This window comes from Egretta garzetta, unplaced genomic scaffold, assembly GCF_000687185.1.
Source record: "Egretta garzetta isolate BGI_Z169 unplaced genomic scaffold, ASM68718v1 scaffold108, whole genome shotgun sequence".
NCBI classification, from domain to species: domain Eukaryota; kingdom Metazoa; phylum Chordata; class Aves; order Pelecaniformes; family Ardeidae; genus Egretta; species Egretta garzetta.
This window is the reverse complement of record NW_009260614.1, coordinates 7,492,828-7,516,859: the sequence shown is the minus strand read 5'-3', so window position 1 is coordinate 7,516,859 and position 24,032 is coordinate 7,492,828. Positions and strand designations below refer to the sequence as shown.

At 43.5% G+C, this 24,032-nt stretch overlaps 2 protein-coding genes and 1 long non-coding RNA gene across 4 annotated transcripts in view; 1 reads left to right on the top strand and 2 right to left on the bottom strand.

The window, feature by feature from the left end:
- MYO1C (myosin IC) overlaps positions 1–9,801 on the top strand; it is a 45,177-nt gene extending 35,376 nt beyond the window's left edge. Inside the window, exons 23-32 of one of the 2 annotated variants that reach the window (XM_035900468.1) lie at positions 300–384; positions 596–755; positions 1,552–1,635; positions 3,323–3,416; positions 3,517–3,572; positions 4,067–4,202; positions 5,713–5,783; positions 6,205–6,302; positions 6,692–6,791; positions 7,858–9,801. In XM_035900468.1, coding sequence (XP_035756361.1) covers positions 300–384; positions 596–755; positions 1,552–1,635; positions 3,323–3,416; positions 3,517–3,572; positions 4,067–4,202; positions 5,713–5,783; positions 6,205–6,302; positions 6,692–6,791; positions 7,858–7,884 — 911 coding nt within the window. In that variant the 3' untranslated portion in view covers positions 7,885–9,801. The remainder of the gene's footprint in view (positions 1–299; positions 385–595; positions 756–1,551; positions 1,636–3,322; positions 3,417–3,516; positions 3,573–4,066; positions 4,203–5,712; positions 5,784–6,204; positions 6,303–6,691; positions 6,792–7,857) is intronic. The other variant, XM_009645151.2, reaches the window with a different exon arrangement.
- LOC118452905 lies at positions 1,524–2,643 on the bottom strand. The gene is made up of 3 exons (XR_004842786.1): positions 2,457–2,643; positions 2,196–2,336; positions 1,524–1,601 (listed from the first exon to the last, which is right to left on the bottom strand). It is a non-coding gene; the product is annotated as an uncharacterized LOC118452905 (long non-coding RNA).
- Positions 9,802–10,575: 774 nt separating the features above from the next.
- YWHAE (tyrosine 3-monooxygenase/tryptophan 5-monooxygenase activation protein epsilon) lies at positions 10,576–22,757 on the bottom strand. The gene is made up of 5 exons (XM_009645149.2): positions 22,525–22,757; positions 16,888–16,994; positions 15,843–16,049; positions 14,875–15,011; positions 10,576–10,883 (listed from the first exon to the last, which is right to left on the bottom strand). The coding sequence occupies exons 1-5, from the start codon at positions 22,720–22,722 to the stop codon at positions 10,831–10,833; spliced, it is 702 nt and encodes a 233-aa protein (XP_009643444.1). The 5' UTR covers positions 22,723–22,757; the 3' UTR covers positions 10,576–10,830.
- Between the last annotated feature and the right edge of the window lie 1,275 nt (positions 22,758–24,032).

Here is a 24,032-nt window from a genome sequence, read left to right as displayed (position 1 = left end):
CACCTTCAGTCTGTCAGACTCTGAGCAAGAGCAGCAGAGTTAACAGAGTTCACCCAGCAGCCCCCGTACAGCAGTTCCCCTCTGCCGGTGCTTTTTATTGGCATTTATCCATTGTATCACATGGTTAAGAACTTATTATATAATTATTATAGTAATTATATTCCTTCCCGTATGCCAGGGTGAAGGCTGTTTGCTTACAGAGCGGGCTTTCTTGAGCACTCTTTTGTTGCCAGGTTTGCAGGGAGTCAACTCTGCTATGAGGGAGATGACTTACTGCAAAATCTTTGGATTCTTTTTAGCAATAGCGATCCAGTCCTGGTGGCGGGGAACACTGGGACGCCGAAAAGCTGCCAAGAAGAAGTGGGCAGTAGAGACTATCAGAAGGTGCGTAAAGAATAACCCGAGCCATCCGATGAGTACTTATTTCATAACAGTAGGGTGATAAGAACAAACTTTCTTGTCACTACCGCATCAGAGGGTTTTTTTAATAAATTACAACTATTAAGTAAATCCCAGAAAAGGGTTTGGTTGGAAGACAGCTCTAAATATCTCTTAATTTTGATCACTTTTCTAATAAGATTTTCCTCTTCCTCAGGTTCATTAAAGGTTTTATTTACCGGAACCACCCTCGCTGCCCAGAGAACGAGTATTTCCTTGATTACATCCGCTTCTCCTTCCTGATGAACCTCAAGCGTAATTTACCAAAAAATGTTTTGGACAAATCATGGCCAACCCCTCCTCCGTCCCTCTGTGAGGTAGGCACGGCCACACACGGGTCAGATGAAGGAGACGTAGGATGGAGCAGCCTAAGGGCAGAGTTGAAGACCCCAGGCACCAAAGGCCTGCGGGGAAGCCCCTGCTACCAGAGCATGAATGAGCCAGGTTCTGGCTCAAGATCCACGTCACATTAGCATCTCTGCTAGCAGGATTCAATCCGCATGTCATCACATGGGTATAATTATAGCATAGCTGTAATTAGAGCTGTAGTAGTGACAGTTCTCGAGAGTGTGGTGCTGTTGCAACACCATTTTCTACCAGTTTTCTCATCTGTTTCTGAAATTTTCTTCCCTTTTTCTCTGAACACGTTAAGCTCCCTCTGGACAGTTACATCGGCTGCGATGACACTGGGTGCCTGTGCAGAACGTATTGAACTTCCTCTATTGCTGTTGCTATTCTGCATCTGGCAGAATTGGGTTTTTATCCCATGAAAACAAAATATTGCGGAAACTTGCTGTTGACTTCCCTTAGCTGAAGGCCCTTGCTTGTGTGGAGTGCAGGTACAGCCGGGAGCAAGGAAAGGCACGGCGGTGTCAAGGGGATGCTCCCGCTTTTCATTCTCCAGTCTAAAGCAGCTGGAGAATGGTGTGGGGCAAACTCTCTTAGAAAGGTGGAAAATAAACATCCTATTATTAATTTTAAAAACAACCCTCAGGAATGAAGCAGTGTTTTAATTCAGCACTGTGTTTTCTGCAGTTGCTTCTGATCTGTCTTCACTGTTTGGTTTGTCAGCAATTTTGACTATTCTCACTTCTTGTGCGATTTCCTCTCCAGGCCTCGCAACTCCTGCGGCAGCTGTGCATGCAGAACATGGTCTGGACCTACTGCAAGAGAATCAGCCCCGAGTGGAAGCAGCAGGTACCGGGCAACTTCGCCTTATTTATTTCACAAACTACGCTGATGTTCCCCAGAACAGGACGGGAGGTCTCAGCTTTTATTTATTGTCGGAAATGAAGGAGGGGAGCAGCTGGAGGGGAAGGACAAGGGTGCTGCTAGAGAGGGAGGCGCTCCTGAATGGCTGAATTCTTGGGTGGTTGGTGGACAGGCCCACAGGGGTTTTTTTAGCTTAGACACAAACCCCCGAAAGACCAGAATGTGCATAAAAGAAAAGAAAAACCATTATATACCTATTTCAATACATATTATTTAAACTTCTATAGTGAAGGGCCCTGTTATTCTTCCCGTGGAAGATAAAAGTGTAAGAAGCCGCATTATTCTGCTCCTAGTATAGAGAGAGCAGGAATTTTGCAGATGCAAAAGTGGTCATTTTCGAAACAGGGAAGTTACATGAACAGTTACAGCTGCTGTTCTAGCTAAAAAGAATAAAAACAATACTGAAACTTGATTCATCTTAGTCATGGAAAGGCAGAGGGAGGGGAGGTTTTTTTATATTAAAAAAAGCTCAGTGAAGCGTATACCTTAACGAGTTTAGATGTGACTGTGAGGAGAGGATCCTCGCCATTAAGCTTTTCTTTGTTGCAGTATATGGTCCTGCTTTGAAGGCCTGCAGGGGGTTAGGCAGGTGTGAGGAAGCTCTGTGGATTAGTTAGCAGCTGAGCCTGTGATTAAGGACACAGGATTAGTACCAGCCCTTACCCAGCTGGAGGTAGAAACTCAGCAGAACACTTTCTTTTCCCCAGCAAACGAGACCTGCTGAGTGTCCCTTACCCACACTTCACCTGTAAATCATCTCTGGTGCTTTGTTCTGTGCAGTAGCAGCCCCAGGGTGCGTTTGCCCTCAGAAAAGCGAAGGGGAGTTCCTGTTTGCTCACCCACCGGTTTCCTTCTTACTTGGAAGGAGCACAAGTTAGGAGCTAGGAGCACAGGTCACGTGTACAGTGTGGGGCGACTGTATCCTAGAATGCCGCTGCCCTGAAAGGGACCAAAGGTTTGGGGTGACAAATCACTGAAACAGGAACTCCGGGGGCAAGATGGCAGCCAACAGAGTTGCACCGTTACTTGTCAGAGGGTAAGGTAGGGAATACTGAGCAGACCCCAGAGCTGTAACGGATGTGTTACAGGGTGCTAATAAGGACATAACTTCTTGTCAGTACTTCAGGTGAAGGTGCTGACTAGCTGAGAGGCTTCAGGGAGGGGAAAAAATAAATTGAAACATGGAAAAAAGCCGTGTGGGGGTAGAGCAGGAGAACAAACTGTTTAAGCTGAGGGAGGAAGAGGTTAAAGGAATCACTGCTGGGAGAGGATTCCAAGACTTTTTAAACATGGGCATTAGCAAAATCCAGAGACCAGATGCCATGTCCAGATAAATTCAAACCAGAAATACGATGCGTGCTTTTGCGATGAAAGGGGGAAAAAAAAAAAAAAAGGAAATTTCTTTTCTACCCTAAAGATTGGGTGGCTGTTAAAAATATAAGGGATGTAGGGAATATTTTGTGTAATTTTGTGACTTGTATGATTCGGGAAGTCAGAACTAGATGCTAACTGCTAAAAAACCAAAAAGAGAACATCTCTCTCAAGACAAAGTTACCTTTTTATTTAAGGAGACCTTTTATACTAAACAAGAATCCATCTTTTGTCCTTGCAGTTGGAACAAAAAGTGATTGCCAGTGAGATTTTCAAGGGTAAAAAAGACAACTACCCTCAGAGTGTTCCTAGGCTCTTCATCAACACTCGACTCGGTGAGTAGGTGTTGTGAAGCTTCACAGGAAGAAGGGGAGGATTAATCTACTCTTGCTAGAAATTTCTCTTTCTGACCCCACCTCTTTGGTTTTAATACAGGTAACGAAGAGATAAATGCTAAAGTCCTTCAGGCTTTAGAAAGTGAAGCAATTAAGGTGAGATATGTGCCCTAATACTTGTCAAGCTTCTGGAATTCCTCAGCAGAATATCGGATGATTAGATTCCTGAAGAAAATGCAGCAAGGCTTTTACCTTACACTAAGCTTGTAACACCTTAGGAGATAGCCTGTGGGAACAGCTGACAGCTGAGAAATAGGATTTTGAGATTTGGGCAAGTTTGTATCAGTTAAGAATTGAAGGGGTTGCAGCTGGCATGGCTGGAGAGGAAAGGAGCGATGAAGCAGCTTACACAGACTGAAGCTAAAGCTGGCTTTTTCAAGCCCACAGCCAGACAGCTGTAGTCATCAGGTTAGGGTCCAGAACTCAGCAAGGAAGTCTGTGCCAGAACTGAGGATGGGACACAGAAGCTCTGTCTCCTGTCCCAGTTTACCAACCACTGGCCAGTACCTCCCACAGGCTCTCTAGGCTGGAGGGAGGGTCGCTGACCATTGAACAAGTTGCATTTTTAGCACTGTTAACACTTATTTCAGTATGCAGTTCCTGTGATCAAGTATGACCGGAAAGGATACAAAGCAAGAGCACGGCAGCTGCTTCTTACCCAGAACGCAGTCGTCATAGTCGAAGAATCCAAAATCAAACAACGAATCGACTACGCCAATCTGACAGGTGAGAAGGGGAACATAAACGGGGTTTGGCTCACTTGACTGAAGCCAGATGTCACCTTGGCTACAGTTAAGCAATAATGAAGTAACCCATTTGTCTTTGTCCTGGACAAGAATGTAATTATGTGGTACTGACAAGCATTTTAAGTCTGTAATATCTTGAAACGGAATTTTTTTAAAATTAAATGCCATAAAATGTCACAAAAATTACTCAATTCATCTCCCCGAGCCCCTTCCTAAGCCATTTCCCAATTGTGCATCTCTACCCCAGGGGAGTTGCGCCATTGTTACACAGCAGCGGCTTGGGATGCTGCTCCAGCCTTCACCCCTCTGAATATTTGACACAGACTTGATACTTTTGGAGGGGGGAACTCTTGTCAGACAGAGGCAGCTGCTGTGTCTGGTGCATCGTAGTCATTGCTTGGCTTTGGCTGATGCCTCTTGCTTCACAGCCTCGGCTCCAGCTCTGCTGCACTTCCTCTTCACAGGCAATTGTGGTGCTAATCATTTTGCTGTTAGCCTGATGCAACCATCTCCTGCATTGGTAACTGTCAGCCTTTGATGTGGTTTCCAAGGGCAACACTAATTTGGGGTTCTGTGACTCCCATAAGACGCTATTACAGCATAGATGTACGTTTATCTCTGCTAGGGTCAATTTAAATAGCTAATCCAGATTGTATCAAGATATTAAACAAAGTCCAAAAATAAACTATGAAGAAACACAGCACAGTGCTCCTCAGCCTACCCCAGGGAGAGCATTTCTTTCATTTAGCAAACACCAGCAGCTCGTGGCAGAGGCTGAGCCCCTTGCTGGAGGAGTAGAAATGCTGAGTTCAGAGCCCGAGTCGGCCACAGAGCAGCTTAACGAGAACCTGCAGCAGCCCGGGACTGGCTCTGAGGAGCAGGACACCAGCAGGCGGGCATGGGGTCAGCCTGGCCCCAAGCCTCGCCGCGGGGCAAGCAAGGAATTCACAGCGCTGAGAACTTTCTGGAGCCAGGCTCCCAGCACAGCTCTGGCCCCTCTCGCCACGTGCGGCAGTGGGGGGCAGGTAACAGTGACCACATTGTTCCAGTTGTCCGTCTGCTTCCTCCTACTGCAGTAATTGCACCACTCACCCACTGGGCTCGAGTGAAGTCTCTGTCCTGTGGGGGCTGAAAAGTAAAGTTTTGGTCACAGGTCCCTTAGTTGGCCAAAGCAGCTCATTTTCAAGTCCTGAGGGCCACGACAGTTTGCAAATGTATTCTTCCTTCTTCTGATGGAGAGAGGCATCTCAAAGTTTCTTTTCCATCGTGAAGAGCACAGTTTCAGCTGATTGTCTGTCACCTTGCAGCCCCTTCTGTCACCTTCTGTGTCTCTGCTGGCACGTTACCGCGGTGCTGCCATGCAGCTTCTCAGCTGTCGGGTTTCTTGGTGCGGGAAGAGCAGTTGCTGCGTTCCTGGGAGAGGTTCTGAAACGCGCGCGAGAATCCCGGTAGAGTTGCGTTGGGTGTCAAATGGCCGTTCTCTATTGCAGGCATCTCCGTCAGCAGCCTGAGCGATAACTTGTTTGTGCTGCACGTGCACTGCGAGGATAACAAACAGAAGGTAGTGGGACTCATCCATCATTTCTCCAACCACCTCTAGAAAATGTTTTAAAGGCACAAAGAGGAGACGCTCCAGCTGGGGAGGGAGGAGGGCACACATGGCGCCATGTATGTAACTTTGTGCCAGCTCAGTAGCATTTTGCTTGCGCTCATGGATGGGGTTTGCCATGACCTGTTCACCAACAGGGCTGGTGCTGTCCCTTGCCCCCCCGTTACTGCTACCTTGTAAATTAATTAACTGCCATGGGTGCAGCCTGACCCCCCAGCAGAGCCCCAGAGATTGCCACCAAGCCTGGGTGACTTGGAGAAGCGTTTTCCACCCTGACCTAAGGGGACACTCCTGTCCCTGTTCATGACCATTTTGGCACACTGACACTGTAAAGCCACAAGTCATAAACCACGCTCTCTCTCTTCCCTCCCAGGGAGATGTTGTACTTCAAAGCGACCACGTGATCGAGACACTAACAAAAACCGCCATGCAGGCAGACAAAGTCAATAATGTCAACATCAACCAGGGCAGGTGAGTGAAGCCAAACCCCTCTCAGGAGCTGCCATGGTTTTCTTGTGTTGGTTCTGCAGAGAGCTCTGCTTCAGCATTGAAGGGCTACAGAAACGCACCTATACGACATCAAAACGTACCTCGTACAGCTTAGCTAAGGCTCTGTTTCCTTGAACAAGCAGCTCTGGCACAGCTGAGCACCAATACAGAGCAGCCACTTACTTACACAGGGAAAGGGAAAAACAGAGCTTGTGGAGAGGTCACAAGTGCTCATCATCAACTCTGTTCTTACCCCTTTCTTTCACAGCATGAGCAGCCACTTACTTACACAGGGAAAGGGTAAAACAGAGCTTGTGGAGAGGTCACAAGTGCTCATCATCAACTCTGTTCTTACCCCTTTCTCTTCACAGCATAAAATTTACAGTTGGGCAAGGCAAGGAAGGGATAATCGACTTCGTATCGGGATCAGAACTGCTCATAGCCAAAGCCAAGAACGGCCATCTAACAGTGGTGAGTACAGGCCGAGGCTGCTACGAAATGGTGGGGCCTTACAGCGGAGCCAAACCCAGATTTTGGCACTAAACCCTGTTTGCAGCAGATGGACGCGTGCCCCATCGCTTCCTTGCTGACCACACTGCCCCACTCCACCAGCCCTTTCCCCGGTGGGAGCTTCTCCTCCTGCAGTCTCCAGAGACCGCCAGGCTTACCCAAACTCATCAAGGGCTCCTCCTATCAGTCACAGGGTGGTTGGGGTTTTTTTTTCTCCCCAAGATTCAGGCTTTAAAGCTGTATTCTGTAGCACATCAAATTTTAGAAAGACCTTTAAAAACACAGGAAGCAAAAATCCTCTTCCCTTCTCAAGATTGTTTGTAGTCTTCCTGCTCATCAGGTGTAGCCACGCACCTCATTTAGGCACTGTCAGATTAAAGGTTGCTCAGCACTAAATCCAGAACACATTTGTACTGCGCTCACCCCCTGCCGGCATCAGAGCCCAGAGCACGCTCCCCATCCTGCTGCAGGCTGAGCCGCCTCACAGCAGCCATCAGTGCTGCCCCTTGGCTCTTCACTGACCAGCCCGTCCTCTGAAAAGCCACAACTGGGGCACTGCCAAAGGCTCCCCTTTACACGCCTGTAGGTGTGTAAAAGATTAAATTAGCATAAGGATGCAGGAATGAGGATCAGGCCCAAACCAGGATTTGCTCTTGGTAACAGCAAACCAAGTAATGACTTAGACTGTGAAGAAACACAGCCCGTGAGTTTTTTCACAGCCGTTTCAAACCCTCCCTAGGAACATTTTTCCTCAGCAAAGCCAAGCCACCTTGCACTGCTGCCCTGGAGGAGGTCTCAGTAGAACCACGGGCACAGGGGTGTAAGGGCGCAGCGCGCTCCTCTGACGCACTCGGTGCCAGTATCGCTTTGCTCCCTGCAGACCGGGCCGCTTCAGAGCGGAGCGACCTTTGCAGGCTGTGGCTAACAGCTGAACTCTACACGCCCCTCCTTGGCGAGGTTTGGGAGCGAAAACTGTTGCAGCATCTTTGTTTTAAACACACGTTCTAGCTTTGTCCTTCTCCCGCAGGTTGCTCCGCGTTTGAATTCTCGATGATAAAACATGCCACCACGACAGGACCTTCCCCTCCCTCCAGCTCCACCCTATAGAATTGGCTGGACAGCGTTGCCAGCAAAATCCCCCCCTTCCTTGCTTTGCTCGTTTTGTTTATTGTTACCAAAGACCTGCACTTTCAGAAAAACCACACCATGCATCCTGCTTTCTTGTCTTAATACGAAAGTTCCAGAAGAAAGGCCTTCTCTTCCTTACCTTGGTGGCAAACGCATGGGTCCAACGCAACGCCTGTGAAACCATGGCTCATGAAACGCAAATCAGCTGGGCTTTGAGGGAGAGGCAGCTCCGACTCTGTTAGAGAGTTTAAGCCCTGATGGAAACGACCAAAATTTGTGCTTGCCATCATCAAAAAGCGCAATCAGAGAACAAGTAACTGCTGCTTCGTCAGCCCAAGCCAGGAAATGCCAAACTTTATATTCAGAAAGAATGTTTTATGAAGAATTTTGCTCCGAGATGTTTTGATGCTTTGTGTTACGATATATTAAAGCCATATTGTGTAAATGAGTAAAACCCTGTAAATACTTTATAGCCGCGTATGAGCGATGCACTACAGGAAATGGAGTTGATGTGGAAATGTTTATGTTTTTAGATTTGGAAATTTTGTTGGGTTTAGTTTATGATTGTAAGGTATTAACCTGAGAAACCCATCACGTAGCTTCTTCACCGATCCAGAGCCTCAGTACTTTTTTCTTTTTTAAGTCACTGTCCCAGCTCTGTGCTGTTATTTTTATACCATAGGAACTTTTTCACATCCAAACAAAATGTCAAACTGCAGAGGCCACCACTTCTCTCTGCCGCTCCAGGCTGGAAATGAAACCCGTACTGCTTGGCCAGAGGATGCGCACAGGAGCTTCCCCTCCCACCTCGTACCCGCCCGGGAGTCACCACTGCCCTGTGCTCCTCAGGCTCAGAGCAGCGCCTTCAGGAAAAGTTGCTTTTCCTCTTGTTTTTAGCCATAACTGGAAGTTTGAGTTTCCACAATGTTTCTCTCAACGCCTCTCAGTACTGCCTTAAAGAGGAAGAGGGGGCTGGTTCAGCACTGCTGGCAGCTCCTTTGCATGGAAGCATCTTCCCAAGCAAGCTGTGTCCCTCCAGTTTAACCCAGCGCTAGAAGGAAAACGCGTTTTGAATGCTAACCGGTCTGGGACTGCAGCACAGAGGTTAATACTGAGCACCTTCATTTAACAAAGAACCCCACTGGCTCCAAGGGGGACAGCTACGTGTCAAATACCTGCTGACTGCAACTCACAGCTCCAGCTTCCACGTCCCAGACCTCAGACCGTGCATTTTGCACCCAACTTGCCTTAGAGATCCTTCACCTTCCACCTCCACCCTGGCGCAGCACCAACACCCATCACAGTAAAGCCCCAGATGAGATGGAACCAAACATGTCGCCACCCCCATACGATCAGCTCGGTCTCCTACTTTTTGGTTTCTGACACGATGCAGTTACCAAACACTGCCCCAGGCCTGGAATGCTGTATACACTGTAGTACATATACACTGTACCCTGTATATGCTAGAGTGTATATGCTATACAATGCTGTATACGCTATTATGTAACCTCTTCCAGACTACGCTCAATAAATTTTTACAAAAAACCCCACCCTACACCTTGTCTTTGTTGTAGAAACTGTTCCATCACGTTTCTTCGTTTCTGAGAGGGAGGGTACCAGTGTGTTTCCTCATTCACGGCAGTATTCCCGTTTCCCTGCACCCTACCCACCTCACTGGAGCAGGTGAGCAGTGCCGCAAGGGCAAGCGAGAGGAACGCACCAACCAGATCGTGGCTTCTGGTGCGTCCGGGGAAGGGCAAGACTGAACCAACCGTCTGAAGAGCTGCTGCCGCCTCCTGCTGCAAAGCGGGGCCCTCTCCCAGGGGGCTGCCTCACGGCTACGCTACTTACGCACAGGACTGGGATCTCACTTTATCTCATGGCTGAAGAACAATGCTGTTACTTCTCTTTCTCTCTCTCCCCCTCCAAATGCTCCTATTGCAAGCAACAAAGGAAAGTTATTCTCGCCAAAATAACTAAAATATGAAAGAAAGTCATAGTAATATTTGGCATTTTTAATTTAGGTTTGTTTTATTTAAGTTTAATGTTAATTCCATGCTGTGTTTCAGTAAGAACAATACAGATTCTGTATCTGTGGCTCCAGTCAGATATCCAGTAGTACAAATTAGCTTCAAGTTACACATACTGAACAAAAGAGGTTGAGCGAGCGAAGGGAGATGGGGAAAGGGGAGGGAAAAAGAAAAAATATTGAACACGCATGCAGGCTTATCAATGCCACCTTCAATGCTAACCTGCTTTGAGGAAAAGTAAAGAATAGGCAAGAATGAGCAGCCACGGATTGTTGAACTGTTACCAGCACCATGATTTTCAGCAACATTTCAGCAGTTGGGAAACTTTTTGTTTTTATACAGTAAAACCACTACAATATATGTCCCAATGCAACCTGTAACTTCAAGCGAAACACCCAATTAAGTTTAAACATTGGTATAAAATTCAGTTTTAACAGTTATAAAAAAGAAAAATGCCACCACATGCACACTACCTTGCCATAACAGATCTCTCCCCTAGGAGTCTAACGGCCTTCAGGTGTAACATCCACTCTAATGGCAACCTCGCCACATCTGGCAGGAGACAATACAGTAATGCTGAAAGAGCCTTTACGCAGTCCTGTTAGTGTCTTAAAGAACCTAAAAGCTGGCACCAGTAAAATCCACAGAAATTCACTCTTGCCTTTAAGAACTTTTAAACTGTGTAAAAAAAATAAAAATAAAGAAACCCAACAGGGCAGGAACCTAAATTCTGAGACCCAATGTAAAAGTCAGATTTGGTGGTTCTCAGAGTGACACTGAGGGTTTTTGTGGGGAAGGGGAAAGGGTGGTCAGAGATGGGTTCTCTTGTTGGCCTTTGTGTCTCACTGGTTTTCATCTTCCACATCCTGCAGCGCTTCTTTATTCTGTTCTTCACCTGTGGAAGGGTTTAAAAGAAAGGGAGATGTTAACTCTTAAAAATGAGGCCTGCAGAATGTCTTAACAAGCACCTAGAGATTAATAGTTTCATGCAAGTACACACGCTCACTCACACGCTTGCCTAAACGACACACACACACTCGCAATACAGCCAGTTCTGGAGTGAAGCGTTTCCATGGAAATTAAGCCCTATAATCACCCCGTCACATTTCATACGGAACTGTAGCACAGGCTACTGGAAGACTGCTCTGTCGTGAGGACAAACAACAAACCCCCGTTCTGAAAACTGAGACCGTGCATGTGACCAGTCCTGTTGATCAAGAGATGAACAGCCTAAAGTTATCAGAGGGACTGTAGATCAACATCCTTAGATCAGAACGTACCTTCCCCAAAACCTCATCTCTACTCCAGAGCGCGCTAAGGACATCTGTTCACTAGCTACAGAAGTGGGACAAAAGAGTTTTTAGAAATCAAACTTCTTCTGCCCCAGTCCACTCAAGTCTCAATAGCAAAGTACTGCAGTCAATTTTATAAAACAACCCTGCTAGCATGTATCATTAAAGTACCAAAACTAGCATGAAAAAGCCATCCCTACTTCAAGCCCAACTTGACAAGAAACCCTAGGCTTGAGGTTATTAAATGAAAACATTCCGTAGAAATTAATTTATCTTGAAAAACCGCCACTTTGGACCTATGCAACCAGGCTGCGGCATGCGGTGAAATGGAAGCCTATCCACAGTCCCCTGTAGTGTTTGGTGACGCTGCAGCCGCCCCTAGGGGAGATGCATGCAACACCTTCCACACATCTCTGCCCGAGCTCCACTGCAACAGGAAAAAGTTTAATGCACTTCAGCTAGTGCCACAACACATGCGCGATTAAGTTAATTGGTAAGAGAAACTGAAAAATGTTTTCTTTACAATTATCCTTAACCATGTGTGATGGTACTCTAAGGGCAATAAACAAAACCTACCCATTCAAAAAAATTCATTTGCCATAAAATCCTATCAAAAGAGACTAATGACTGTCAGCATATAATCAGAATACCTGCCCAGAGCATGCCCAGATTCAGAATTATCACTGGGTACAATACAGGGCAGATTTTGGAAGAGGTGGCCTAGGAACACTCAACATCTCACATTCAAGAACAATAAAATTTACAATTAAAATTATGTAGCAGATCATTTGGGAAGGGAAGGGAGAGGCCCTAACCCAGGATGATGATTAAAAGAAGATCTGAGCATGCTCTAGCCAACGCAGTTAAGCAAATACTCCTGTAACAGGCAACTGTGAAAGTACTTTTCATGCCCAAATATTCTTAATATCCATCCAGGTATGCAGCTCAATTCCCAAACATGTCAGTTACTTTGGATCTTAGTCAAGCGCATTGGATCTGGGTAGGGGCAACAGGTCACAAACTGGTAGAACATTGCTTAGCCCTGGAATGGAGTCAAAGATACAAGCAGTTTATCAGCAGCAAGAGAGTGACAGAGGCAAGCACGATTAGTGCTCGGACGAAATTTTAGAGACACTGAAAAGTTCATTAAGCCATGACGAAGACTTACAAAGTAGAGTTTTTAGGAAATGAACAGTTGGACTTTCCTTTAGGAATCTATACAGCAGGAAAGAAGGGGAAAACAGGAATCATATGAAGACGACATTACAAGCGTGAAAATAAACCAAACAGCTCGCCTATGACATGGTTAAAAGATACAGTAAATGAGATGGAAAGAAGCTTAATGCAAGAGAACAAGCCTTTTTCGAGCCTCCCCCGCCCCTCAGGGAACTGGTAATGGGATGCTCTCTCTCAGTGCCACTATTAACTTTTACCAACCTTCAAAGGCCCTACCCGTGTTGGAAGTACAGTGTTCTGGAAGCAACAGTTTTAAGGGCACTCAGTCAGCGCATTAGCACTGTATGAGGAAATGAGAAAACTTTACACCCATGTCTAAACATCATGCATAAACATCGTATTTGTTGTGGACCTGAAGAACTGCACCACCATTTTAAGTAGTTCTGCAGTATTTTGAATTTTGTAATCATTACCTTTCTGGCATGCATCATAAACAGTAACTAGGATAACTGAAATAGTTCAGGAAGAACAAAAATATCTAGTAAGTGCTATGGAGCTAAATATGAAACAAGAAATTTGAATCTAGATTATGCAAAAAGAAATATAAAGAGCCTCTGTAAATAATCTTGTTGAACTTCTATGATATACGAGCTACATGAGACACGTTAGTCAGCTCACATGCAAATAAAGACAGCTTTTGGAAGATGTTCTAATGCTACTATCTCGCAGCAGCAATCCAGCCTTGTTACTTCACCGAAATGGCTTCCTCTGTGTTCCCACAGAGGTCTAGGACATTTGGCTCCATCAAAAAAAGTAAAACAAAAGCTCATGTCTTCATTGTGGGAACTGGGAACAAATTCCTTTTTCCAATGCCTAACCATGGCAAGGAAGGCATCTAGCAGTACCCGCAGTATTTAGAGCGGAGTCTGTACAGATCCATCCAGCTAACATACATATGCTTCAGCACCATTAGATAATCTTACATCTTCGAAAGCGAGGTTGTGGTCCCTTGCAAGAGACTTAAGCACTAGGATGTAGGGTAACCTAGGAGCCAAGTCCCTGCATATTCAGTTTTCCCAGTTCTGTCAAAAGCCCAAAGGAACAGGGGTAAAACGTGACCTGCAACGTTCAGTGCTCATGATCTGTGCAAAGAGAGAGAAGCTATCAAGTAATAATACCTCTTTAAAACAAACCCATCCATCCTACACAAAAACAGGCAGTCAGTAAAAAGAGATTCTACAACTGCTTTCAAATAGACACACCAATAAAGTACTCCAAAGTAATGCTGTACAGCTATCATGGTTCTTCAAGTAACAACTTACAAAAAAAAATTAAGACATTTATTTATCTGAAGTTAAGCAGCAATGTTGTTTCAAACCTCTGTGCTAACAGAGCTAACATACTTTAAACAAGACTGAATTCCCACCACCAAAGTTAAGAGTAAAGAAAGTCAGCTCTTTCCACTTGTCTCTCCAGGGCATGATTTTTGCAGACAGAGAAATAATCACTACCAATACTCAGCAAAACAGAAGGCATAGCTCAATAAAACCTAAACGAGTAAATTTATACTTGGCATTGTATGCAGAAGTGTAAGAGGAAAAACTCCATTTGGTATGCCAAAAACCACTTTTAAAAATGTAAATAACAATCAGATGTTAGTAAACAGAAGCAATCAATGTCCCACCCCCTGGTACTGCCAGGGGATATATTCAGTATTTGCTCTGGCAATAGCCCACTTCAGGAGTCACAACCTAGCATATCTGGGGGTATTAAAGAAAGTACTTCAAACATCTCAAATAGCAAATTAGATTTCCCCAACATTTTTTTTTTTTTCTGGTAACAAAGTATTTTACAAAATCCCTTTTTTCCTTTTTCCTCTTTTCTTCATACTCAATTCTTTATGAGAAGAGTAAAAAATATGATTAGTGCTGTAAGGTGAAGTGATTAGTATGATGGCAGTAAATCTTCCACTAAAATGCCAACAAATATATTGGGTGACCTTGGGGGGGAAAAAAAAGTGAACTAGATCATTTGCAATACTCCCTCCTGCACTGGAAATTCACATCTGGTTGGAATGACAACCATAGATGAACATGACAAGCCGTAAGAAAGAAAAGCTGAATTAAACAAAGTCACTGCCTTTAAAATAATTACAGACACCTAAACAGCCAGGTGGGGACAAAAAAACCAAACCACCCTACTAATTCCACACCTCCTTCCTTCAAGTGAGAGCTGAAAAGCTTCTCAAAAAAGCTGGTGTCACCCCTATCAACCTATCCAGTGTTTAGAAAGGACAGAAGTTCAGGAAAGTCCATTACTAGGAAAGACAGAAGTAAAACACCAAACCAATCTAGATTTCCATGTTCTGTTTTCTGGGCAAAGACATGGGGACAGCAGCATTTAGAGCAGTTTACTTACCATCACCCTGCATGTCTGAAGTCCATAGTGTCAGATTATCACGTAACAACTGCATGATAAGTGTAGAGTCCTTATAGCTTTCTTCACTCAGTGTATCCAGTTCTGCAATAGCATCATCGAAAGCTGCTTTTGCCAACCTATGAGCACAGAATAAGTCAGATTTAACACATATTGCTAAACAGAAGTCAAACCTGTGCCTCAAAACACCCATCTTCTAAATTTGGCTACATGACATCCATAGCTTCTGTAACAAAGTTTGTATTATTTAGCCAGTGTTTCTATGTTCATCCAAATACCTCCCATCTTCAACGCCAGTTACTTTGAGTGCTCAAGAACAGTATCTTTTTACTCAAGAATATTAGTTTTATTAAACATTTCTACACCTTGAGGTACAACTGATCGAAGTCTGCTAAAAGCTTAAAAGAAAGTATATTACATAACCTGCGATGACAGGAATAGGAGACAAATGGTAATTTGCTTCATTCCTCACTTTTATGCTCATATGAGCTGAACCCCTACAGATAGATGAGCTACTGTCATTCTATACATGCTCAGTTCACATATATGTAAACAGTTCACAGAAATTAAGACAACCCCTCTTACCTTGTACAATAGCCAAGAGCAAAAGAGGGAATTTAAATCACCTCATGCTTTTTGCAGCATAAAGACATGCAGAGCTAACATGGCAAGCTGTTAAACTGCCATTAGTCAGTCAATCCAAGGTTATCACTGTTCTGCTTCTCATACATTATCTACTCCCAGATAAATGGGTCTGGACTCAGGAGGTAATGGGAAAGTTGAAAAGCTTTCTGATGAATTGACCTTAAACAGAGCAAATCATCAACTACTAGCAGGAAAAAAGCCAGCCCAGAGTTTCTGTTGACGAAAAGCAGTTACCCAAGTAGCAAGCACTTCTGGCTCGTTTGGTCTTCACAGAAGTTTTCTCCATCTTCCCAGTCACTACCTACCTGCAGGCACGATCAGGAGAATTAAGAATTTCATAGTAGAATACAGAGAAGTTGAGCGCAAGTCCTAAGCGGATAGGATGTGTTGGTGGGAGTTCTGTCATTGCAATATCACTAGCAGCTTTATAAGCCACCAAGCTATTCTCTGCAGCCTCCTTCCTGTCATTCCCTGTGGCAAACTCAGCCAGATACCTATGGTAGTCCCCCTTCCTGAAAACCGAAACAGAACATACAGTAAGAAGTCAGCAGTCCTTATTTCCCCACCAGCCACTAAATAAACAGTTTACAGGTAAACAGTTCCAAACCTGATGTTTATATATTCACACACTAAGGACACTGCTGCTGAATTACTGTCTAGACAACAGTGCATTAGTACTTCAGTGAATTTTAAACCATGAGGCAGGAAAACCAGTTTGGGTTTATCTACTTTCTTGCACTAGTACACAAAATCATAGTATTACCCAACCATTTCTCTGTATAACTGCATCTCAAACTAGACAAGTTTTTGATCTGAAGGACACAGATAATTCAACTAGAGGGGAAAACACCGATCAAGATTTAAACTATACTTCAGAAGTACAAAATATGCATCAAACTAGTGACTACAGGAACATACTCCAAGACCAAGTTTCACTTGATAATGCAATTTTGAAGTTGGCACTACATGACAGTTACTTGTCCACCTAATTTTCTTCTCTTTATGAGGAGTGTACAGCTCATGCAAGAAAACACTGAATCAGGCATGGGGCCTCTACATTATTAGCTCAATTAAAGAAAATGGTTACTTCTTACATCTAAGAGCTGTAACAACAGCTTACGTTAAGCTCTCATGACCTTACTCCAAACAACATCATTGTCCAAAACTACATGATCAGGACACCAACACCTCAACGGTAGCCAAAAAGGGACATTGGTTAAATGTGACTGAGCTGCCCTCTTTCTAGAAGAGGCTACTGTGGTGGAGTGGGCAGAAGACATGTATAGCTACTTTATTTCTATCTCTAGCTCAGATACATAAGAGGTCCTTGCCTCTCAAGAAGATACTTACATTTTGTAATAGAAAACCTTGGACTCGCCAGTGTTAGCTGCTGGAATGAGGTGTTTGTCCAGTACATCCAGAATGTCACAACAGATTAACTTCAGTTCAGTCTCAACCTGTAAAAAACAAAAACAAAAAGCCAGGTTAGCACATAAGGCTAAAAGCTATTTCAAAAATATCCAAATTATCAAACAGGCAACATTATAAAAATCCAAGGAGGGAGAGGACAGAAGAAAAACAACAACAAATTCAGCTGCTCCACAGGTGCGTTAAGCGTAACAGTTCTGTGTTATTAGTTGGCACACAAAAGAGGCAAGGACTGATGTATGATGAAATGCATAACTGAATAATGGAATTATAAATTCCCTGGAAAACATCTTGCTAGACAGTTGCATTAAGTCTGTCTCAGGATAATTCCTTACTGCAAGGCTTGCACAACTCCTAATTCCTTAAATTTTTGATCCTGGAAGGCTACCCTAAAAGAGGCAATGGTGAAGGGGTCAGTTTGAAGGTAATTAATACAAATCCATTCCACCCCAGAGTTAAATGGCATCTTCAGAACAAGTTTCTAGTAACTACCTGTTAGAGCTTTGCCTCCCAAAAGAGCCTTAAGACAAAAATCATGGAGCATCAGAACAGAATAAAGATGTGCTACACAATCAAAAAGATCAGATACGAGAAGAAAACAAATTCCACAAGATACAAACTTCAGAAGCAGGCAAAAAAAGCAAAGCACAGCAAAACTTAGAGGAAAAAAAAAGAGAAATCATCAACACTAACAGTGACATCTGTGGCCAAAGAAAAACAATATATAAAGTCTTATTTAAAAACAGATATTTGATTTTAATAGCCAAAGTTGAAAACATGGTCACATGACCTTCATTTTTTCTAATTCAGAACATAAAGCAAGGTCTATGGGGTTAGGTTTTACCAGAAAGTTTCACACCTGAAAGCAAAGAAACTAATCATATCCAAAAAAAGCTAAAAACTGTCTTTTGACATCAACATTGCCAAAACCAGACTCGCTGTGAGCACCCCATGTCATTCACAGTAAGAGTGGGTGGTTAAGTGCAGGCAGTAACCTATTGCTGCTCTTTCATGATTTCACAGTAACTTTCATAGCTACAGCTGAAGACAACTCTGGCTCAAACTACTCATGTACTATAAAGTAGAGGTTTTCAAGCAAACATTAGTTACAAGAAACTACCAGTACCTGCATGTTTTGGATCACAAGAGCAGCCGCCCCACTCAGTCCACTATTCCTTCCTATCCTCCCACCCATGCAGTTTTCTCTCCTTCTTTCTTTAAGCATTTTTCTTGCCATGTAGTATTTTTAGCACCATACAGCTCCCACACTATTAGGGTTTGTAACCACAACATCTATCCTCAAAAGCTGCTGAAGTTACAGATCCAAAATAAATGTTACACTGGCACATACACACACATACTAATTTGCACAAAATGACTTAACAGATTTGCAGAAGTTCCGTTAGAGAAATTAATCTACTGCAAATTTCATATACAAACAATGTCAGAATGCCCTAACATTCAGAGGAAGAGTTAGATTCTATACTTAAAGTTACAGGACAAATGCTTAAGGAAGTTGCTGAAATATGGTCACTTGAGAAGAATCTACTTCATATATTCTTGGGCTACAAAAGCTATAAAACCTTTGGCCAGCAGTCAGTTCCTGCAAACTTCTTTCCTCTTGATCCTCTTTTTCAATGACTTCTTTTGCAGAGAGATCTTCAGCAAAACTGCAAAGAATTAAATCAGTTTCTAATCCTCTTTTGTTAAATAACCATACACGTACAAACTTCTATTTCATCTCAGACAGACTTTTTTCAGCTTCGCTTAAAGGATCAGTCACACAAGTTATCAGAGATTGGCTGCCATCCAGGGCAATGTAAATGTCCTGACCAAGCTTAGTTTAAAAAGATTTCATACAAATCAAGTTGATTAAGAACAATACAACAAAACCCCAGAACAAAACCCTAAAAGCTCTTTTACGAAAAGGATCTGTTCTAGACAGAGTGGCTCACCAAGCTCTGCAAAGCGGCGAACCAGCACAAGAGCCTGTACTAAGCCTGTTCAGAAAAGGCAGGTTTAGGGTCTATCACCATTCCAGCTCCAAATATGACATATGGTACTACAGGCTCTGACCAGCAAGGCAAGACTGCTCACCCCAGTGGGGGTGGTAAAAGCCCCCCCAGTCCACCCTGCCTCTCTTTATTTTAGTGGTAACGCTGGCTTAGCTTCCAGACCATGTTCTTACCTCTGCAGATACAAAAGCTTGTAAACCACCTGGTCATCTAAATAAGGAAACTTATTAGAAGCAACCAGGGGAAGGGTAGCCTGTACTCCTTCTTTGACCTGTTCTAATATGTAGCTGCCAAAACAGCTGCACCTCACAACTGAGATGCAACATGAAACTAGAACAGTAGGAAACAGTTGCTAAAGCCTGTAACCTACATCCCTCCCACCCAGGCCAAAACAAACAGACCCCCCACCCACACTTGCGCCAATTCATAGCCTAACCTTTCTAAGAGGGGAAGAGCGATGCAGCTGCCCAAGAACACAACCCCAGCTGTAAGTCAGAGCACTAGAAACACACGTTCTCATATACCACAAATACAGATCAGTAAGAAGGTGGTGAATACTTGTCCTATGCTATTGGGGAAGGGATTTGGTTTTACCACAAGGAAGCAAACCACATTACGTGCAGACATACACCACTTCATCCTCTCAGGGATGAAGAACGCAAGCTTCAGTGTGTTCTCATCTACAGAGATGCAGTCAGATGAAAAAGCCAGGGGCTCCACTTCCGAGTGTCCAAATGGCCACAGGACCCAGAAAAGCAGCCTGTCTACAAAGGAAGTAAGTGGCATTTTTCCCCCATGGCTATGTATGTGTTTTACTACATTTATCTTGAGTGGCTTTGGTAAAGGCACAGCCTGGCATCTTCCATCATCTCTCAGTGTTGCCTACTACATGCCTCAGAAAACCAGCCTGGCCCTACTCTGACACTACCATTGTCCCTGGAGTCATGCCCCAGCTCAACAAACTCCAAACATTTTTAAGACCCATGTGCTAAATTATAATAAATACTGATGTAGATCAAAACCATAGAATTAATTACTTTCATACAAACTACACCTTTCATTTCAACTCGAGCAGCACTCTACAGCTGAGCAAGGTCACACCTGGTGGTAGGCAAGAAATGCGTTTTTCTAGGGATGCTGGTTCTCTCCCACTCCCCAGTGCTTTGAACTTAGCCTGTCAGGCAGTGTGTTTTAGTGGTTTTTTTCTTCTACAGAGCCTTTCAAGCCTGCAAAGGATTTCCCAACAACACCGAACTTTTTTTTAAACTGCTATGGTTATTTGTTGACAGGGTAGCATAACGAGAACTCTGATGAGTCTGTGCTGGACCTTATCTGTTCAGAAAAGCACCGAGCATGACAACAGGGCAGCTGTGCTAGTGTTCCAGCAGTGACAATGAGAAGCATCATCCAAACCTTTGCAAGATGTTCTTCAGGCCCTTATTGCTCCCGTGCCATGTTGCCAAACCCATTAACACTCTTGTTATAGCAGATGCTAACTCACAGTAAGCCTCCCAGCAGCTGCCAATGGGGCTTGGTCTTCAGCTACAGACAATACATAGAAGCCTCTTGGAAAACTCAGGCTGGAGTCAAGTAGACACTTGTGGTCTTTCTCCAGTACAGAACTACATTACTGTCTCCACAGCACTCTTCCACCTAAAGCAACTGTGATAGCTATTCCCTTCAAGGATTTAACAGCTGAAGATACTGTTGGCATGGCACTGCACTTCATGTGGCCTCTCCTCTCTTGATAGATAGATACCTCAAGGACTACATAGATTTAGGTCTTGCACACCAGCCTGTTCTGCATGGTACTTGCTCTCTTTACAAAGAGAGATGCAGAACGATGCCTTTTTTACAGTCCTTTCAAAAACAAGAGTCTTTTCATGATTAAAGGATCCTTGGCAGAAGATAGTAACGGCTCACAAAACATTATGCAAAAAGAACTGGAAGTACACAGTGTAAGACAAAGTTAAACAATCATCAGACAGCTATTGTCTTATATGTTCTGTTAGAAAGATTTTAGACACCCATCAAGAAATGGTATTTGGGACTGTATGTAACTGGCAGAGCCTCATCCCACCGGCATGTCAGAAACTCACAACTTTAACAATTCCATGAAGCAACGGAAACCCTATGAGTCAACAGAAAGTACTCCAGAGCCATTCCTGAGAAAAGATTTCCAAGCCAACATTTCCATTGGTGGTACATGAATCAGTGCCAGGTGATATAATAGACTCCACTGTTTCTCTGGAAGTGAAGATCTGAACCATGTGGAGGCACTTGTCCTCAAATAATGGAGATTAAGTCTCTGCAGATATGCGTGGGATTTAAACAGTACGGGAGCATGCCTGCTCCGCGCTAAACCATCATTTAAAGAGGGGAGGAGGGGGAACAACTCGCTGTAATAGCTGAAGGTTTCACGAGCCCTTACCGATGAAAGTCAAAGCTCGCTCCAAGTTCTCCATTTTAGGTAAAGTTGCACAGACTGGCTAGACTCAGCATGAAGTTATGTGCATCAATTTCTCCCCCTCTCAAGAGAGAGAAAATAGCAAGGCCCTAGAGGTTATTACACATGCAAGTTTCACAGTTGGGATGACCATGACATCTTAACATTCCCCAGAACATGAAGTGCTTTATCTCAAATTGATTGCTTTAACTGCTATCACTGTAACTGACCAGCTTAGGGACCAAAAAAAAAATTAAAAATCTGTATCTTAAGAAGTATGGCTTCTCTGACAGCATCTAGTATCTCAGCACTCATTTCAACACAGGCATAGCTGTCTGAGCTAATAATAGCCTGCCAGTTCAATTGTACAAGACTAACTAACCAGCTGTTTCTCACTGTCACCCAACTACTAAGCTCTTCGTTTACAGCAACTCCTGCCAAGTTTTCATCTGGGGGAAAAAGTAACAAAACAAGGCCAATGTACATGAAATGCAACTATCACAGGGATAAAAGACAAGATAAAGAAGTCAAAGAAAGTGGCCATTTGGCTTACACTGCCTGTCTTTATGCCAAGAACAACACTGAAGATCCCTCCCCATTCACACTTCAACCAACAGCATTAATAATTTGAACTCTGTAGGACAAAGTACTGCAATAGGACCAAGAGCCAAAGGAGCTTTTATTAGTAGATGCTTAACAGCCAAACACCTCCCTTGAGATGGCTCATTTTCTGAAAAAACGTTCCTTGAGCTAAGTCGAAAGAGTAAGGCCTCCTGAGCACATGCAGCCTCACACTTCATTAAGTACGGAAGGAACAAAGTGCCAGCACCATTCAAATACTTCGCAGGTATGCAGATGCACTGAAGGAAAAGCCCTCCCATTCTGCCCTTTTGAGTGTTTACACAAACACACCCAGCCTTTCCCCTTCACCTAGTATATTTATTCTCCAGACAAGGAACAAATATCATCCTTTCAAGACTGTCACCTCATTACACCACACTGCAGGCAATCTAGAACACCAGGGCAGTTTTTATGGCAAAGGTAACAAACTGGACCTTAACTAAATGGCATTATGCCACAACACCAACTACATCTTACCATTTGCCGATATTCCCGAATCATTTTTAATTTATCTTCTCCACCTTTGTTTTCTTCTTTCTGTTCAATGCTGCTGATTATTCTCCAGGAAGCTCTTCTGGCTCCAATCACGTTTTTATATGCAACAGAAAGCAGGTTTCTTTCTTCCACTGTCAACTCCACATCCATTCCAGCCACCTTCTTCATTGATTCAACCATTTCTAGGAGGAAAAGGTCAGACAATTACTCTCATACCTAAAGCATCTTTCAAACCACTCAACAGAAGTTGTATGCTAGTGATAGCTTCTCCTTTCATACACAGTTATTCCTCACTTTTATACTGGACTGTTCCAAACGAATCAATGAGTATGTACTCACAAGAAGTATCTGATGTTGTTTTAAATACATTTGACAAGGGGGCCCAAAAAAACCAAAAAAAGTCTTTAAAGATAGCTGGTTTGGGGTTGGGGGGGGTGTTTGGGGTTTTTCTTTGTTTGGGGTGTTTTTGGTTTTTTTTGTTTGGTTGGGGTTTTTTTTGGTTTTTTTTTTTTGAGAGACAAAAAGGATTTAGCATTAGCAGCAAAGATGTTTTTCACAGTTGATAGTAGTTATCAGTACAATCCTACAGGAACGCATGTTCTTCAATGCTTCAGAAAAGGCGGTGAATACTGAGAAAAGCATAAGCAAACATAAGCTTGGCTTTCGGCACAGTAAGAATAAACTGAAGAATTACAGAACATTCCACTGATTTGTCAACTGGAACTTGGTGTAATGCGGTAATTAACAAAAAAATAAAATCCAGATCTGAATAGATGTGGAGAAGTAGATGTAGAGTACTGTTATTAGGGAAGCAAGTCAGAGTTCCAAGAGGAAACCACCAAAAGAAAAATTAGGTGCTTGGAGAAGTAACAAAAAAGTCATCCTGAGGATAACCAGAGCAACCATATCCACCCATGCCAAGCAGCTATTTACACTGAAAAGTAACACACAAAATATAAATTAATATTTATAGTTTAAGCCTTCTGAAAAGGACTTCTAAACATGAGGTTAAAAAAATTATTACTAAATATAGCCTTCCTATGCTCAAGTGGAAGCAAAAGCTTGAACTACTTAAGGAAGGTTATAATCCTTTCATTACCTAACCACATTATGATTGCTTGTGACATATTAGAAAAATACAAGATGAAAAAGTTAAATATACACTAATTGAGAGCCTAGTATGAGACATCCAGGAATCATGGGTTTAGTCCTACCACACAGTGCTTCAGTTCATTCACCATTTGCCTTCCAGCTTCTAGAACTGGTGGGAATCCCAGAGAGAAAACAAGACCATTAATGAATGAGACTAAGCCCCAACTATCCCATCTACTTAACAGGACAACTGCTTTACAGCTATCTGCCAGGTAGAGGGACACTAGAATGACACAATCATTTAGGTTGGAAAAGACCCTTAAGACTGAGTTCAACGCATTTAGCTTCTACCAAGAGCATGATGATGTGATTAGGCTATGCCTCCCATAACAGGATGC

Excerpts from the sequence above, each read along its gene's own strand:
- YWHAE (XM_009645149.2), bottom strand. The coding sequence starts at position 22,722 with ATGGTTGAATCAATGAAGAAGGTGGCTGGAATGGATGTGGAGTTGACA. Across the intron at positions 15,012-15,842 it reads TCTCCTGATCGTGCCTGCAG|GTTGGCAAAAGCAGCTTTCG; the intron begins GTAGGTAGTGAC and ends CTGTGCTCATAG. Across the intron at positions 10,884-14,874 it reads TTCAGACATGCAGGGTGATG|GTGAAGAACAGAATAAAGAA; the intron begins GTAAGTAAACTG and ends ACCCTTCCACAG.